The sequence below is a fragment of the Hetaerina americana genome, unplaced genomic scaffold, assembly GCF_022747635.1.
Source record: "Hetaerina americana unplaced genomic scaffold, ioHetAmer1.1.p SCAF_16, whole genome shotgun sequence".
Lineage (NCBI taxonomy): Eukaryota > Metazoa > Arthropoda > Insecta > Odonata > Calopterygidae > Hetaerina > Hetaerina americana.
Window position 1 is genome coordinate 1,608,425 of NW_027286719.1, and position 18,044 is coordinate 1,626,468.

General features: G+C 36.8%; 1 protein-coding gene across 1 annotated transcript in view; it reads left to right on the forward strand.

The window, feature by feature from the left end:
• The first annotated feature begins 5,762 nt into the window (after positions 1–5,762).
• The window catches only part of SH3PX1 (sorting nexin 33-like protein SH3PX1), a 38,439-nt gene continuing 26,157 nt past the window's right edge, over positions 5,763–18,044 (forward strand). Inside the window, exons 1-5 of the mRNA XM_071584126.1 lie at positions 5,763–5,931; positions 8,516–8,677; positions 11,697–11,861; positions 12,312–12,459; positions 15,830–15,960. Coding sequence (XP_071440227.1) covers positions 5,917–5,931; positions 8,516–8,677; positions 11,697–11,861; positions 12,312–12,459; positions 15,830–15,960 — 621 coding nt within the window. The 5' untranslated portion in view covers positions 5,763–5,916. The remainder of the gene's footprint in view (positions 5,932–8,515; positions 8,678–11,696; positions 11,862–12,311; positions 12,460–15,829; positions 15,961–18,044) is intronic.

The window sequence follows — 18,044 nt, forward strand, 5'->3', positions numbered from 1 at the left end:
AGCTATCTTCCTTTATGTCATATTCTTTTTCAATGTCAAAATTTGTTGGTCAAAATTCTTTACTATACAGTTCTTCTATATATTCCTTCCATCTCTCTTGGATCTTTCCTGTGTCATTTATTACCTTACCTGCCTTATCTCTAACTGTTAGCATAGGTCTCCCTGTCTTACTTCCTAATAAAGATTTAACTTTGCTGTACAGAGCACCGATTTTACCCTTCCTCTGCAGACTTTCCATATCCTCGCACTGTCTCTTCCACCATGCTTCTTTTACTTTATTTGTTGCGGGCCTCAATTTATTGTTTAACTCTTTGTACTTCATTTTGCCTAACTCTGTATTTACAGTCGTCCATTTTCTCCGCTCATCCATCTTTGTTGTAATCTCATCCATGATCCATGATTTCCTAGTTCTTTTAGCGTAAACGGTTCGAATAGTGTCTATTGCGGCTTAGACAACCCTTTCTTGATACTTGCCCATTTTTCTTTGATAGTACTTAGCTCTTTACCATCCTCCATGATTTTCTCTACCAACTGTTTGTATTCCTTCCTCTTCAAACCATTTAATGCTTCTACATTCCATTTTCTAACCCGCCGCCCCTGCCTTATCTTTTTGAAACAGACGCTACATTTCATAACAACTAAATTGTGGTCAACGTCTGCATCTGCTCCTGGGAAGCTTTGCGAATTTATCACACTGTTCCTAAACCTGTGTCTAACCAGGATATAATCTAGCTGTTACCTTTCTGAGTCACCTGGCATTTTCCATGTATACCTGGGTCTTTTGTGGTGTCTAAACCAAGTGTTGGTGATGACTACCCCCTGTCTCCTGCAGAACTCAACTGCTTTCTCACCACGGTAATCCCTCGTGCCTAAAGTGTAGTCCCCGACCTCATCACCATCTCTTCCTTCACCTACCATCGCATTCCAATCCCCCATCACTATCGAATGTTTCCCTGCAGGAGCACACGTGTTTATGTCCTCTAACTGATCATATATCGTATCGACCTCTTCTTCCTTATGGTCGCTCGGTGAAATGTATACCTGAATAATGACTAAGTTCATTGGTTCTGCTTTTATCTCTACTAGTAATAATCTATCCGCTACCTGCTCTATGTTGATTACGCTTCTTCCTACCTCTTCATTTAATACTATGGCAACCCTTCGTTGGCTCTCGTCCCCGCCACTGTATATTATTCTATACTGATCACTCCAGTAATCCCTGCTATCCTTCCATCTCACCTCGCATAGACCTAAAATATCTATATTTCCCCTTTCCATCTCTTGCTTAACATTCTCCAATTTCCCTGTCCTCATCATTGTCCTAACATTCCACGTTCCTGTTCTAACTAATTTGGTCTTCTTCTCCTGGGTCTTCTGTCCTGCTGCTGCTGGTTTTCCCTTGCAAGGGTTTCGTGGGATGAAGACAGTGGAAACCTTGCCTCCCCCGCTGCCGGGCACGACACACGGCTGATTGGGCCGAGCCCTGTAGTTGCCAGGACTCAAAATATCTCTATTGTCCATCATATTTTTCTAGGGAATGATAATTGAGGTGGTTTCCCGTTGCCTTCCTCAATAGTGTTTTCATTGTGACACCATCACTTAGTGGCCGCCCCACTGGGGTCAGATGCCATTGCAGCCGCTTCACTGAGGAACAGACGCTGCGTGGACTACCTTTCGTCTGGCTCCTAACCTTCGACCTATCTGGCATGGGTGACCCTACCAGGAGCAATTGTTTTTACTCCCGCCAGCACAGCTCTAGGGGTCATCGGAACGCACAAGCCCTTCCACCACGTCAAGGTTGTAGTCCGGGGAGGGAAACTATATATATATATATATATAGTTAAATGAGGGCATTTTGAAAAATCTTTCAGCAAAGGAGAAGTACATAATTTTTTTGTAAACCATATTTTTTTTTTAGTCCCCTTACAGGCTAAAACATGTTTTTCAATGCTTCTCAAGAGTTTTGATCCCTTCCTTATAATTTGATTGTTCCAACTCCATGAAATGGGAATTTTTTCTGGAATCAACTCTTTGTTTGAATAAAATATCCTGCCTACCAGCCATTTCCTCAAATTTGAGAGCAGGTACTTTAACTGGAGGATTCTGGATGGAAAATGAGTTGGAATCATAACTCCTATTATTGCTGCTTCAGCTGCAGAGGAGTGAGCTGGTTCATTGTCATAGTAGAAAAGGTAATTCTTCTGAGTCAATCATGGATGTCTTTCTTGCAGCTTGGTTTTCAAACACCCTAGTAACAATGCATAATATTATCTGAAATATATTTACCGTATCAAAATAGTCACTCTAAATTATTCCTTGCAAAGTAAAAATAAAACATGCCATAATCTTCCCAGCATAAGTAATGGTCTGGGCATTCTTTGGAACTGGCCACCCATTGCTGGAATGTTCCTTGGCTCTAGCCATTTAGTAGTGTATCCATGTTCAATCCACATTGGTTATATGACAATCGAAATCCTGAGGCTTACGCAGAAACAGCTGCAAGCTGGCCTTGGGACAAGTCACGCAATTTCATTTTTGGTTAGCTTCAAGCAATCTCAACGACAACTTAGTGAAAGCGTCCAGATGTTGCTGCAAAATATGCAACCATTCACTGGAGATGCACAGAGCAACAGCAATGTCACTCTCCTACCATCCATCAACGTATAACGGATATAGCAAAGAGACCAGGAGAAGTCACTTCAACAGGCCATCGTAATATAGCCTCTCCAAAAGTTTTGAAAGCACTTATAAATCATCCTAATCAAAGTTACAGATTCACTGTGATGTTTGTAGGCACCTACTTAGGCTATTTGCCTTACAAAAATAATGTTTGAACAAATACAATATTCTCTTTTATTCATTTTTCAGAAGTCACTCATCCTACATGATTCAATTTAATGCCGAAATACACCAGTCTGGCAGAATCTTAGTGTGCATACCTTCGATAATGCTAACAAAAGGAAAAAACTTTGATACAAACCAATAGTGAACATCCCTCTGGGCTTTGCTTGAATCTCTCGAACTACCTCTGTTTACTTATCATTTAATATTTTCTTTTGAGATAGGTATAAATAAATACAATATTTGTAAGAAATTTTCCTTTTTACAATACAACTGTCTGGTTCTGCAAACCAAGGGGATATTAGCATGTTGGCAAGGTGAGATAAAGATATACAGTAATCCTTCAATAAATGAAGCCAGCTAATCCGGACTATAGCATATTGCGGACTAAGTTCTGTAGTGTAGTGGCCATGGGTTATTGAGAGGTTGTGAGAGGCTTCCTTGCTGTACTCCTCTGAAAAATACATTTACCTTGCAAGTTCTTACAAATGTGTTTGAGACTGATTCTAACGTTTTAAGTAACATGCTAATACAAACTCAGTACGTGCTATAGACTAAGCTCATGCATTCTCAGTAGCTAATTATTTACATGGAGTTTCATGACTCGTGATATACTTGGGTACTTCATGATTAGGGGTCCATCACGCAGAAAAAAAACTTATGTGACTTTGTAAGATGGTATCAAAGAAGAGCAGTCAAATAAAACAACTTTAAGCAGTAAACAAGGAGAATTCTCTTGAGAAATTGGATGCAGTCTCTGTGGTGATTTTGGCATCGATTGAGAATCTATCAGATTTTATAAAGAGAAATTTTCACCTACTTTATTAAGTTTTTGATTACATTTCATCGGTATGCGGGTTAATTATACGATTATCGGAAGGTTAAAGGTAGAAAGGGGCGGTCCAGGGGTGTTATGTGCACGGACAATCACGTGGAGTAGAAATGCGTGACTCACCATGCTTGGTATAAAAATTTTTGCTAAATACTTGCATTCAGAGGACCACATTGCAAGTATTCGGGAAAATTTTGGTATTGATTGGCAAATCAGGAGAAGGTATAATATATACGATGAAATGGCCTTACGTGTGCTGGTGGTAACGCCGCTCAACCATTTACAGAAAAATCGCAATCACTGACGACTAAATATGATTTTGTTATCATAGATGTATAATGAAGATGCCACCTGTACTGAAGAGTTTTGGCAGAAAATGCTCGAGCTTTACGAAGTGAATTCAATGTTCCCACGCGAACAAAACATTTAAAGAAAGAGATACTATGCATCTGTATGCTATGGCTGTTCGTATCCAAAAGTTGAATAGTTCTGTCATGTGATGCTATTGGCAACCTAGATCTTTTTGAGAAGGATAATGAATAAGGTCTCTAAAAAGTAAAAGCTGTAGCGGTTTATCGGAGTAGTTGCAACAAACTGGTTTCTTAATCATTTCATCTGCGAAGTTACGAAACTCCAAAATGATGGCCCGAGATTTTCTGAGGAAGATATGAAACAGCTGATGATCATCCTTAGAAAATTCATCAAAATCTAATTGAGTTCAAAAGACTCATCAAACTGTGTTGCAGTATCAAAAAAACCAACTGAAATATTATTAAATGTTTTAGCAAATCAACAAAATATACGCATGAAATATTTCAGGTGGCGTGTGGTAAGATTAAAGTCTGCAAGTGAATGGTGGCGGTCGTGCGTTTCGTTATCACAATTAAAAATTTCAAAAGAAAACAAGAGCTACTTTTCAACAATATTACTCATTTCTTCTGTTCAAACACAATTGATTACTTATGATAATAATGTAAATGCGAAGTAAACAGAATAAATGGTATAAAACCACTCATTATATATTTTCATTGTTTAGTTCCACGTTACTTTCAATTACCAGGGTCTTGCTTTTTTTTAAATTTGGCGAAATAGTTAATTTAAATATAATTATTACTTAATGAAATGGAATCTTCTTTCAGTATAGGACTCTTAGGGCATCATTGACGCACAAGACCGAAAGGGGTAAAAGTTAAACACATCGGGGTGGGAGGTAGTTCCTTTCCCTGTACTGCGTATAGTTCTCCAGGGAAGGCAATATACAAACTTATGTTTCCCTGATGATACACAAGTCAGTAATAAAAGCCATAAATACAGTAATCAACCCGAAGGTCGGTTTGGCAGGTGATGGTAGAGTTCACCCGATGGTGTGTGAAATTCAAACATCAGGCTAGTTCCCCTAGGGTATTTAGGGGCCAGTTCCTTTTCCTGTGCCGGTTATGGTTTCCGAGGAAGATCTGGTACCCAAAAAATCACATAGCTGGGGTGGAGCTGTAGGTGCCCAGAGACTTCGGTCAGTAGTCCAACGCTCTACCGCAACCCACAAGTCAATAATAGTCCCTAGCTATGACTACTACCTTAATTCCATTTGAAAAAAAAATCAAGAACAATATTTAGGAACAGTTACTACACTCAATGGTTATGATGGCTATACTAAACTACAATAATCAACCCAGAGATTAGTTGGATGGATGAGGATAGAGTTCACCATGTGCTAAAGCTAACTTACCTGTCAAATCTAGTAAATGCCATTTAGGAATTTATGTGAAAAAAATATATTTAAGGTTGAAAGACAGTTTTTCAGGTGAAAATATAAGATCGCACTTCATAATTTCCTAAAAGTATATAAAAATCGGTATTGAATTGTATTTTATTTAAAAAATTTTGTTTATTTAAAAAAATTAGCAGATCACTGCGATTTACAATTTTCAAACGTCGCCACTTTTTGCCAAATGTCACGTGATATTTGGCATACTCGTTCCACTTCGCACGGATCCCTCCTAGATGGCGTGCGCCGTCTGCCTATAATACTGATACGGGGAAGTGGCCCATTGAAAATGGATTGTTATCATTATAACCAGAGGCGCTCTTATCGGTGATTCATTTTCAAAGGCAAAGAATATGAATTGGCAATAAACGGGGCGGATTCATCGAGGTGTCACCTGTTGACTCCGGGACTGTTGTTATTACAGCTTTCCTTCATTAGCTCCCGTATCCGGCTTTCTTTTGTAGTAGTTATAAATGTAATGGACGTAACAAAGGTTAGTTTAGAACTCTTACTTTCGATAATTAAAACCCGTGTAGGCTTATCATTGTTTTAATGTATTTGGATTTCATTATTATTGAAGATTCTAAAGTAATTGTAAATGTTTTTTATTCATAAAGAGTTTGCTTACAACTCATGAAGTATTGAAATCGTGGAACTTATTCTGTTCCCGATGTTCATTCTCAACTTGCGTTTTGTATAAACTATGAACCCTATACTCAGGGGTCCCAACCGTTGATAAGCGAGGTAAAATTCACAGTAGATGTGTGTGTTTTATCAAAGATTGTGTGTTTAATATTCGTTGTCCGTCAGACATCACGGGCCTCCACGTAGCGTTCTGCCTAATGCCTTATGACATTTACTAAGTGTAGTTAGTGAACATGGATATTTAGGTCTTGCTCATATCATTTCTGTGCACCTTTTGACATTGTCATTTTCTCTTAAAAGACTAGATTAGTCATAGCTAGATGTGGACATCAAATGGAGACTTAATTCACCCTATGAAACCATTTCCCTGTTATCGCAATTTATATATATATATATTTCAGAATAAAATATATTCAAGCAATATGTAAATAAAAGTTTAAGAGCAGATATTCGGCAAATTAATGGTGAGTTTTTGGGTTGTCTTTTTTTTGTAATAATCTTTATCAATTTTTCAATGTGTTTCGTCATCATTAATGATTAAAGAACAATATGCTGTAGAATTTTGGTTGTTAAATGGCATTTTTTATGTTAAAGTAATTTCAACCCGCTGCGTCTTTTTTAATTTTATGCTCATGTGTCTAAAATTCAGCGTTGATGTTTTATAGTCCTCAATGCCCTGTAGCCTTATAATGTTAAAATGTTAATCTCACTATTTTTAAGTAGATAAGTCCTGTGATGTGATGAGTTTGTGATATCTTGAAATGAAAGTATTTATTGCCATTAGAAGAGTCTGTAAATGTGAACTACCAGGGCTTGTATCTTTAGAATGAGGTCACCGATGTTAATATTCTTAATGGTGCTGTCCTAGATTTTTTCCTTGCTGTAGAGTTACTTAGTTTTCGAAATCTATATTTCCTTCTCTCTCTCTCTCTCTTATGATTTCAGCCTGTTGTTTGTTTGCTATCACATCCTATCTTTCAATCTCATCCTAAGCCTTCCCACTTTTATTTTCCTGCTCTGTGCCTTATCTATATATATATTTTACGTACTTTTTCTGTTACTGTTAACATTCTTGACTTCCATTCTCTTTTCCTATTTAGCACCCAATCTTCAATTGCTTTGATCATTCCCAGTTCCTCTCTTTCTCCCTCATTCCTTTCCCTGATGTTTCCCCTCTGACTGTCTTAATAATTTCTTCTTTGTAGTCTCCATCAAGGTACTAGTCTCAGGCTTAACTTGATGGAATTCTGCCATAATAAGGGTAAACAACACTGCATTTATTCATTAATGTGTAGGCAATGAATTATTTTTATAGAATTTCCATGTTCTTCCCCGTTATACATATGCTTTGTTGTCTTTGTCGTTTCATTTTTTCCTTTGCATATATCTTTACCGATTTTATAATTTATCAGTTCTTTTGTAACTTACCTTAGACGTTTGTTGCTCAATGTGTTTTTTTTCAGGTGCTGGATGTAATATGTATTTAATTGGTTTGTCCCAATATTTCCAAAACGATCATCCCATTGCTTGTCAGGGCTGTGTGCATGTGTATTAATTGCACCATTTTTTTCCATAATCTTGTTATCTTCTTCTAATATTCTTTTTTTGAGGATAAGGAGATGTTATTGTGCATTTAACCCCCCTTGTGTGTTGCTAGACCAACGTTTTGGTTCATTTTATTAAATTAAAATGAAATTGTTTGAATATAATCTTCAAGTTATGATGTACGTTCACATTGGATAAGACGATGAGTTTTTATTTCATTGATCTTTGAATTTGCAGTGTATTTTTCTGTCTAATTTGATCATTGGTACTCCATTTCACTATGATTATCATATGTGTATGTACTAGTGTAACCTTTTTGTCTTTCTTTATCTTAAATTTTGTTAATAAATGAGGACTTTTTATTTCTTTCAATATTGATGCTGCTTTCTATTCACTTAAAGCTTTTCTTGTAGCTTCAGTAATATTTTTTATTTTTTCTTCCAAGCATATTATATATATTCCTGCAGAATGCTTTTGAATTAGTGCAAATTTTTGTTTGCCTAATTTATGTGCTCAAATTGTTTCATTACAAATAGATTGAGTATTAATTCTAGTTTTCATTTACTTTCTTGGTTTTACATTAATTTTCATTTATTTAATAACAATTGCTGGTGATTGCTTCCATAGTGATCAACTTAATGCATGCCAAATTTATGTAATACATATTGTTCTGCCAGAATGAATGTAAAATATACTGTGGAATATTGCTCTTGTGTGTTCTCTCGACTATGTTTGTGCTGTTTATTGTCTTTGCAGTATGTTTAATGTCTTTTATTATTCATTAGTTATACTCTATTTATGCTTATTTGTTTTCATTGACTCTTAGCATGTTGCCTGTAATGGTTTTGATGTATACTTTATTATATATGTGGTAACTTTCTACTCAGGTAATAGCCCTCTATGACTTTGATGGAGAACCAGGGTCTGCTGAGCTGACTATTCGGACGGGGCAGGTTCTTAGAGTTACTCGTCGAGATGTGGGAGAGGGCTGGTGGGAAGGAACGAATGAGCAAGGGAGGACAGGCCTTTTCCCAGCTGCATATGTTGAAGTGAGCATGCTAATTTTAAAATTCTTGTTTACTGTAAATGTGATCACTATTTTGGGGAACTGTTGAAAGTTTTGGTGCATTGGCATAATTAGTGTGGTTGGTTGGAAGCTGGCCAGCTTACCCTAATTCAATTGGTGCTCAATCCCTCCTTGAGGGTTAAGTATCTTCTCCAAGTTTGGTGAAAGTAAATTTGTGCAAGAACTAGTAATTGTTGGATTGTGTTAAGAGTCAAGGGGTATCCGTTGATGCCAGCAAGATGTGGGGTAAATTGCCACCCGATAATTTATTTGTGAAGGGGTATACTTTGCTGTAATAATGCTAAATGTGTCCCAATTCCTCATGCTTTGAGAGGAGTTTTTTATTTTCTGAGCCCGTGAGATGCAGAGTCGCTGAATTGACTCCTCGTTGACCACCTGGTATGGGTCTGTTCTGGGGTAGTCGCTATAATGTCACCTCACACATTATTTCCCCTAGTGGGAACTTGACCTCCAGCTGGGGAAACCACTTTTCGGACCAAAAAATTGGAATTTGCATCATTGTCCTGTGCAGCAATGAGTCCTCCAGCTCGTTACCAGGGGTGGCATTTTTACTCACACGGATAAAATTCCAAACTTTCACTTGCGCGAGGTCATGTTGGGGTCACCAATGAAGGAATGAATCCTACTTCGCTAGCGAGACATTGGATAAATCATTCCGCAATAATTAAACTTAACAGGTTTTATTTTTAAAGGGGTACAGAGTATGGTGATTATATAATTGGTGAGCTAAAGTTCTAAGAGGACTGAAGCTCTCCATGCACCCCATGTCCAAATGGGTGCTCTGAATTAAAGCACATGCATAGCAAATATCTGTGGGTAGAATGAGTGCTATTAAATCAAAATTATGCTCGAGAGTTTTGATGTGAAGAGGGGTAAACCTTGTCAAATTTGTAAATGTAACAGACTGTAAAATGCATTAACTATCCATGAGCAAAGATGCAGCGAGTTTCCTGGTCATGTCATTCATGCTCTTTTTGATAAATATACTCAATGAGAGCAGCAAGGACAATGGACCTTTCCTTCTTATGTCGTTTATCACACATCTGACTGTTAAGACAACCTTGAATCACATCAGTTTTATTTTAATATGTCTGTACTTCTGTCACTGGTTCACTGTTTCAAATTGGGATGTCCAATAAGATCTCGCTCAGAATGTGCTGAAAATATCACTACCTCAAGCTTCCCTTTGATTTATTATATTTCCTGGTCACCAAAAGGCATTGACGTACAAGACGTGCTTTTGAGGTTAGAATTAATGGAAAGTGTTAAACCTGCAGAAATGCATAAAAAATATTTCAATTTTAACACAATACGAAGAAAATGGAGTTGTTATAGTAAAATAATAGGTGCATGATCAACATTCATTCATTGTAGAATCCCAAACATTTGTCATGACTTCTTAATAATTTCTGCAGTTATTTTCAGTTTCCTCATACACAGTGTCATCTTCTCTTCCATCTAGTGCAGCGCTAATTCTGCATTTTTAACAAGTTTCACACTTTTAACTTTCTGTGAGGGCTTTTTCATCCGATCACGAACACCAGAAATCAACAGGCATTTCATTCTTCCCTTTGGTTTGTCATCATGAATTGGTGCCTTTTAACCTTTTTTTCATCTTCTAGTGAGTTTTCCTGATATTTTACTTCTGGTATGTTTGAATATACCGTTTCTCTCTACGCATTGCTCACACCATGACGTTGTCCCAGAAAAATCTGCTCTATAAATACCTAGCTCTAATTTTCCCACTGTAATTAAGATCATTTTTATTTAAACGGTAATCTCATTCTTCCTATGTTTTAGTATTCTTTTTTCATGTGTTCCTCAAGCTTTGGACGTATAAGAGCACAGTAATATTAAGTTTTTTACTCTGAGTTTATTGGGAGAGATAGAATGAAGTAGCAGAGGAAAGGCATCCCTGGAGATTTATTTGGGAATTTTTTGAGGCTTTACTTTTGAGGAAATATTAAGACTCTATTGCTAATTTCTGGCTCAACACAGTAATGTCATCTAAATTTATAATAGAAGGATCCATCCGATCCATTTTTTGTCTAATGTGGGAAAAAATAATTAGCAGTATGTTATACTAGTGACTCAACTTATGTATCATAGGCCAAAGTTGTACCTGTATACCCTCAGCCCAGAAGGCATATGCTGATTTTTATAGCAAAGAAAGTGTTAACTATGGGCTGGGAAATATGGCAATTTGGTTTGAAATTGCTATAAATTTCCTTGGATCCATAGTGAAGGATTGTGGAGGGGGCAACTTTTAAGTAGCTCAGTGTTGCAATCAATATTCCTCAAATCAAAGTAAGAAATTAGATTCTTGATACAAATTGCTCATTTTGAAAGGAGCTCTAAAAGTTTAATGTATGCCTACAGTGGTAATTCTTTACTGTTCCATTACCTACATGGTAAGTACTTAATTATCAATCATGTGTCTTTTCTCAGAGCTTGATACAGTGCTGTATACACACAATGCTGTTTATATGTCAGTTTTCAGAGAGAAGCCCTACCTCTTAACATGATAAAATCATCATTACGGTTGCATATGCTTGACGTTCAAACCAACTATGAAAGTAATGAAGAACATAGCTAAGTATTTTTGAAATCACTTGGATCTTACCCTGAAGGACACCAGGTGGTCAAGTTATTATTAATACCTCTTTAACCAAATGATTAATATGCCTGTTCCCTTGTTAATTAAAAATAAAGACAATGGATTGTGTTTGACACTCGTGAGCATCAGAATACTTAAGCTATAACCATATTTTAAAGGGAGCAGATATTTGAATGAATTACGTAAATGGGACCGAATTCCCTGTTTTGTTGATGAAGTTGAAATTGGATTGAAAGAAATACCAGGACATAATTTGCTTACAAATTGCTGGCTTAATTAGTGCCCATAATTTTTAAGTTTATGTAATAAGGCTGGCTATCTGTGGCATTCAAGTTTTTAATTCATGTCAACTACGTTTCATTAGGATGCCTCATCCAGTGGCCAGCATGCAGTTCAACCACTACCACCAGAAACTGAGCCGGCCGTTGCTGCAATGCAGGACCTATTGGGCACCAGTGAACAAAGCGCTACTGTTGGCGTTTCATCTGATGGCAGTTATAATCAAGCCGACAACTTATACTCACAACTAGTAAGCACCAATGATTGTGTAGCTCAGCAGTAAATTAAAAGTAAAAATAAGGCAGTGTTTCTCATTGAGGCATTTTGACACTTGCATATCTTACATATGCTAATAATCAGGGGCAAATGATATGTTTGTTGATAAAGTATGGAATGTGGATGTAGAAAATGAGCATTATTATGCGTAGAGACGAGACTTTGCCCCCAGATTTGTTTTTAGTTTGATATGATTGAGAATGGAGGTCAAAAGGAGATGGAAGTCTGATGGTCGTGATGCTAGAGTGTTTGGAATTCTGGTATTGATGCTTGAATGTAATCCTACATCTTAAGCTGTTTTATTGTTCCCTTCATAGCTTGTGGTGCTCTCATCTAAATGTGGTATGAGGTCTTGTTCTCTGCAGGTGATGTGCACTTTTTTTGCGTGTTTGGCAGTCTGTACTAAAATAAATTTTCACTCCAGGCTGCAGATTCTCAAGATTTCTGGGATGATGAATGGGATGATGATTCAGAGGGAGGCAGTACCACACGACCTCAAGTGAACAATGCTTCCAGAGGTGGACAAAGCTATCCTTCTGGGTATGGTGGTACGGCAGATGAAGCCTCCATAGGTAAGCCTGATGCATGATTTAACGCAATTGTGGAGCCAGCTCCTTTAAAATCATTATCTACCTTACTTTGACAAACTCACAGTCCTGGGGTATTGAGGTTAAGCATATTTTAGGCTTGTTTTCTTTGGGGTATATGAAGCTTCACTAAACATGTATTCTATATCCTTATCATTATTAAGTTATTTCTCAGTGATATTTTAAATTTTATCAATACATTGTTGTCACATTTCAGGGTAAATGCTGTGCCATTGTTAAGCTTTATTAATTTAATTTGACCCTTGGCAATCACCAAAAATCCATTCATTCTAGGATAGTTGCTCAGAGCTGAGTAGAGGTTGTGCATTTATTGTGCCAATTATTGCTATTTCATTACTTAGTGTTAATTTATAACACTTAACAATAGCCTCCCTAACAATATCACATCAAACCAATCCTCCCTGTTATGGCATACTTCATTTCTATTTTAGTTGACTTTAATGTCATTGAATGAAAGAAGAAATTACAAAAAATGTTACCACTACTTGCTCACAAAAATATAGTTGTGATATTTGAGGAGCTAATTGGAGGGAAGATTCAGTGTTATATGTACATGAGTTAAAATTACAGAACATTATTTTTTAATCTTCTCATCTCCTTACACATTATTCCTTTCATGGTGGTTTTTGCGATGGGATGTCTTAGAAACTTTTGCTAGCTGTAGATATTTCTGGCAGGTTGCTACTGATTTGATATTGTCTCCATTAATTGGTGAATAATAATGGAGCGGGAGGAAAAAGAGTAGGAAGAAGACTTGACGATGACAGTAACCCATTTAACATTGCTATCATATGGTCCAGTAATTAAGATTATCAGAATATCTGTGTATAGTACCACTTATCTAAAGTATCAATAATAGAGCACCAATCGTCTGCAATTGTTGAGGGGAAGGTCGTTGGTCGATTAAAAAGGATGCTTATTTATCATTACAGTAAATTCTGATTGTTAAGACATTCCTTGGCAGCATGTTTGAAAATCTATTCCTTTAGGTCCTGGTCCCAGGCCATGTAGCTAATTACAAATAGCAAGATTCCATTACATCTTTAGCGTGTTTGACTCGAGAGACGATTTAAAATTTATCCGTTCCCTACTAAGCAAGCCTGTGGCAAAATTGAAGAAAAGAAATAGCAAAAAGTTACTTACTACTGTAAAAAGATCTTAATCATTCCAAATAGTATTTCATTTAAGTAAAGAGTTGTAAAAAACTATTGTAATGTGTAGTCAAAAAGAAATAATCATGAGCAAACATTTTGTTTTTGTTGGTACTTGGTGATTTCAGCTCAACATGCATTTAAAGTGATGTTTGTTTTAAAAATGTTGGTTACTCATGTTATCAAAATAGCGATTTGAATTCATTTTTAGAAATATTTCAGCTCTAGATGGTTCAGTTTTGCTCTGAATCCTCCCATTCTTTCAAATATTTTCGACTGATAGCTTCAAAGTTTACTGAGGCATTACTTTTAATTCATAAATGCTTCTCCTCTTCATTTTTTGGTTGTAAATCATTTTCATCCAATGTCAATGAATTGAAACTGACTTTTAATCAGTATTATATGACAAATATGAATCCGATGAGGTGATTCTTTTTTTTAAATTCTTCCTTTGCCAGTAATTTGTTTTTATCCTGGCTCTGTGATTGGTTTAGATTTCTGAGGGCAATACATTCTGCTATTCACTTGGCGATGGTATTATGTTCTTTTTAATCTATAAGTTCACTCTTAAAAATGGCTTCAATATGAAAGAAGTACTTTCCATTATTAAAAAACTCTAAATTAATCACACGAGATGGGAAAGGAGAGTTTTTGTATATATATCAGCTTGTATCATGACCATGTTTTCAGTATATTTTGATTTTCTGTTCTTCATCTTGCATCCATGAGCATTTATGTTCAAATGTACAGGTATACTGTGAATACTTTTGGCCCGTGATAAGAATTTTTTCGTCTCTATCTTTGCAAAAATCATCGTCGTTCACTTCCATCTGATAACAGGCAGGGGACTGCATTGCTCTTTTCCCCCGATCTCTCGAGTTTTTTTTCTTGCAGTTTCAATAGTAAATTCTTTGGGGCACGTGTGATGACTGTCAGTCGCTTCAGTCAAGAAGTGAGGTGGTCGTTCATTGATACAGTGTCAATGTTAACCTAATAGAGGTCTTTTAATTGGTTTGTCATGTTGTCTGTGAGATCACATTTTTCACCAAGAAATGATATACGTAAAAGCCATTATGTGTATTCAAATGGATGAATATTTATATGCGAGTGTAAGCCAATGACTCATGAACTCCACCCCTAGATCCTAGTACGAAGTTGGGTGGAAACTAAAATTGGTAAAAATCATTCATTTCTGTTAATTGAAGCAGGATAAAACTAAAATGCAGGGTCCCAAAATATTTTGTGCGCCTAATATCTTTAAACAATTTGTTTTAAATTCAAAAAAAATAGGGGAAGTTAGTTATCCTCCTATTTGCTTGCATTGCTGTGACACCAAAGTCCTAATAAAGTGGCAAAATAACCATTTTATAGAAGATATAATATTTACCATATATTGTTTAGTTCATTTTTGTCTATTAATATTGTTTAATCATCCTTTAGTTTTGTAAATTAAAAAATCATAAGAATGTCTACAAAATTTTGGGATGGGAGGAGACTTGTCATGAGGTGTAACTTCGAGTGAGGTGAATCCTTTTCTGTTGACAAATGCCCCTGACAATGGCTTGATACCTGTCCATTTATGAGAACTATTGGAACCAAGATCCAAAGTGAGGGACCAAACTGATGAAAAAGTGTAACCAAATTATCAGTACATTCAAGCATTCTCCACGATTTTGAAAATATTTTTCTTCGTCAGGATTTCTATCTTTTAATTGGCGTGTTCATCCAAAGAAGTACTCTTGATAAAGCTAGGGAGAAATAAATGCACTGCTTGTTCTCCAGATTGGTAGAATTGAATATCTTGTAAGTTGAATTCACTTCCTCTATTGCGGACGCCTCTGTCACTTTACTCAGAATTGATGTTCACCTTCAAAAGCATGCATTCTGGACTTTGGGACACATCAAACCAACAAATCACCGGGGGTATCCGCACTACCGTAGTTGCAATCCCTTCCCCTCTAATGATCCATCCCAAATTTTCTTTTCGGCATGGGGCATTGGATAGTTGCTGCACACCTGCTTTAAATAGCTACCTGGACGTCATACACTCGTTACTACGGTTAGGCGAATCTCCAGAACCACTTTTAAAAAAGAAAATGGCATGCCCATGCATACATGTAAAAAATAATTATTTTGTAATGAATGCTTGTTTAGTCTAACTGCAGTTGTTATTCCCATTTCAGGCAGAGGTGATGGAAGAACAACCGTGAAAAGGAATTTGAATAGGTTTTCAAATTTTGGAAAATCTGGTTGGGAAAGTTATGTATTGGGTTCTGGAAAAGTTCCTGTTTCTGAGGATAAAATCTACATGCAAGTAAGTAGTAGCTTCATGCCCCCACTTTTCGTGTTTTAATAGAATAATACTATCCATTGCAGTAGGCGCACATTATTGCAGAGAAAATATCATTCAATTTCCTCATAATTTCTAAAACATAGGAAATTTGTTCAAATTCCGTAATTAAAGTCAGACACTTCATTAAATCAAGATAAAAATTTGTTCATTTATTGCGGAAGCTTATGATAATATTGATTTCTGAGAAAACACCTCCACAAATGGCTGAAAGCTATGTATATAGTTCTCTTTTCCTTCTGGTATTCAAAGAATTTGCACTTTCATCTGTTATTAATTACTTGTAGCAGTTGCATTTATGTTCCTTGGGGGGTTTCTCAGTGACATAATTTGGGAGGTGCAAAAAAATTTCTTCAACTGTTTTTTCTACCTTCTCTGGCGCTGTCATTTTTTGATGGTATGTATAACTTTAATTCCAAATAATTGGCTCTAGTCCTTCATTGTTTTTGCCCCTTTCAGCATTTTTGCTTAGAGATTACTCTTTAGGTAATAGTATTAAATCTTTAACTCCCAATCTCAGTATTTGTTATCAGTGGTTTGATATTTTTCCATGCCCTTTCCTTCCCCTGCTTCATCACAAACTAATGCATCCTCTTTCTCAAGTACTAACGGTATTCTTAATGGGGGCATTAATCCTTGAACTAATTGCTTTTCAAGGCTGGACTAATGAGTATTGAGGTTAAACCTCACATGTTCACCGATACATTTATTTTTATAATCATGAAAAGTCTGTGGGCAGTCACTGCTGTGCCAAACATTTTGGGAAATTTAGAAGTACTACCTTGATCAAAAAGTTCCCGGAATAACCACCGTGTGCCGCTCCCATCGTTCCGATTTGAGTTCTGTTTTTTTTTGTTAAATTGGTACATCTGTTGTTGATATTCCCTTTAAATCTTAGTGTCATAACTTGACATTTGCAAAAGTTACGTAGCCAAGAGTACATCTATCTCTGTGTGTGTTGGCGATTTTTTACAATTTCAGAAATGGATTTAAATTTGCAACAACGAACTTGTATTAAATTTTGCGTAAAAAACGGATTTAGTGGCGCACGGACGTTGGAAATGTTGGAAAAGTGTTTCGGCAACGATTCTCTAAAAAAAACGGTCGTTTACCAGTGGCACGAGCGGTTCAGAAGTGGTCGTGAGTCAATCGAAGATGATGAACGCAGTGGCAGACCATCGACATCGAAAGTCGGTGAAAAAATTGATAAAGTAAAAGAAATGTTGGTCAATAACCGCAAATTAACCATCAGAGAAATAGCGGAGGACTTGAACATTGCCTATGGATCCGCCCAAGACATTGTGGTTAATGATTTGGGTTTCCGTCGTGTAGCAGCAAAGTTGGTGCCAAAAGACCTCAATTTCATGCAAAAAAGAGACCGTGTTGACGTCGCAAAAGACATGATTTGCGAGGCTGAATCCGATCCCACATTCATTTGGTGAATGGCGTTCACCAAATGAGCCGAGACCAAAAAAACCACGTCGTTTTCAGTCAAAAAAGAAGGCAATGCTGACGGTTTTCATGGATTACAACGGTGTAGTGCATCATGAATTTTTGCCAGAAGGCCAGACAGTAAACAAAGAGTATTATTTGGGCGTTATGAGACGTTTGCGTGAAGCAATTCGCCAAAAGAGACCAGAAATGTGGGCAGAAAACTCGTGGATTTTGCACCATGATAACGCACCGTCGCACAGTGCTATCATTATTCGTAATTTTTTGACGAAAAATGCAACAAATACCATCCAGCAGCCACCGAATTCACCTGATTTGGCTCCCTGTGACTTCTTTCTGTTCAATCGAGTTAAAAAACCATTACGGGGAACGCGTTTTAGCAGCCGAGAGGAAGTAATGGAAAAATCGCAGGAAGCACTGATGGACATACCGAAAACCGACCGTAACTTTTGCAAATGTCAAGTTATGACACTAAGATTTAAAGGGAATATCAACAACAGATGTACCAATTTAACAAAAAAACAGAACTCAAATCGGAACGATGGGAGCGCCACACGGTGGTTATTCCGGGAACTTTTTGATCAAGGTAGTATATG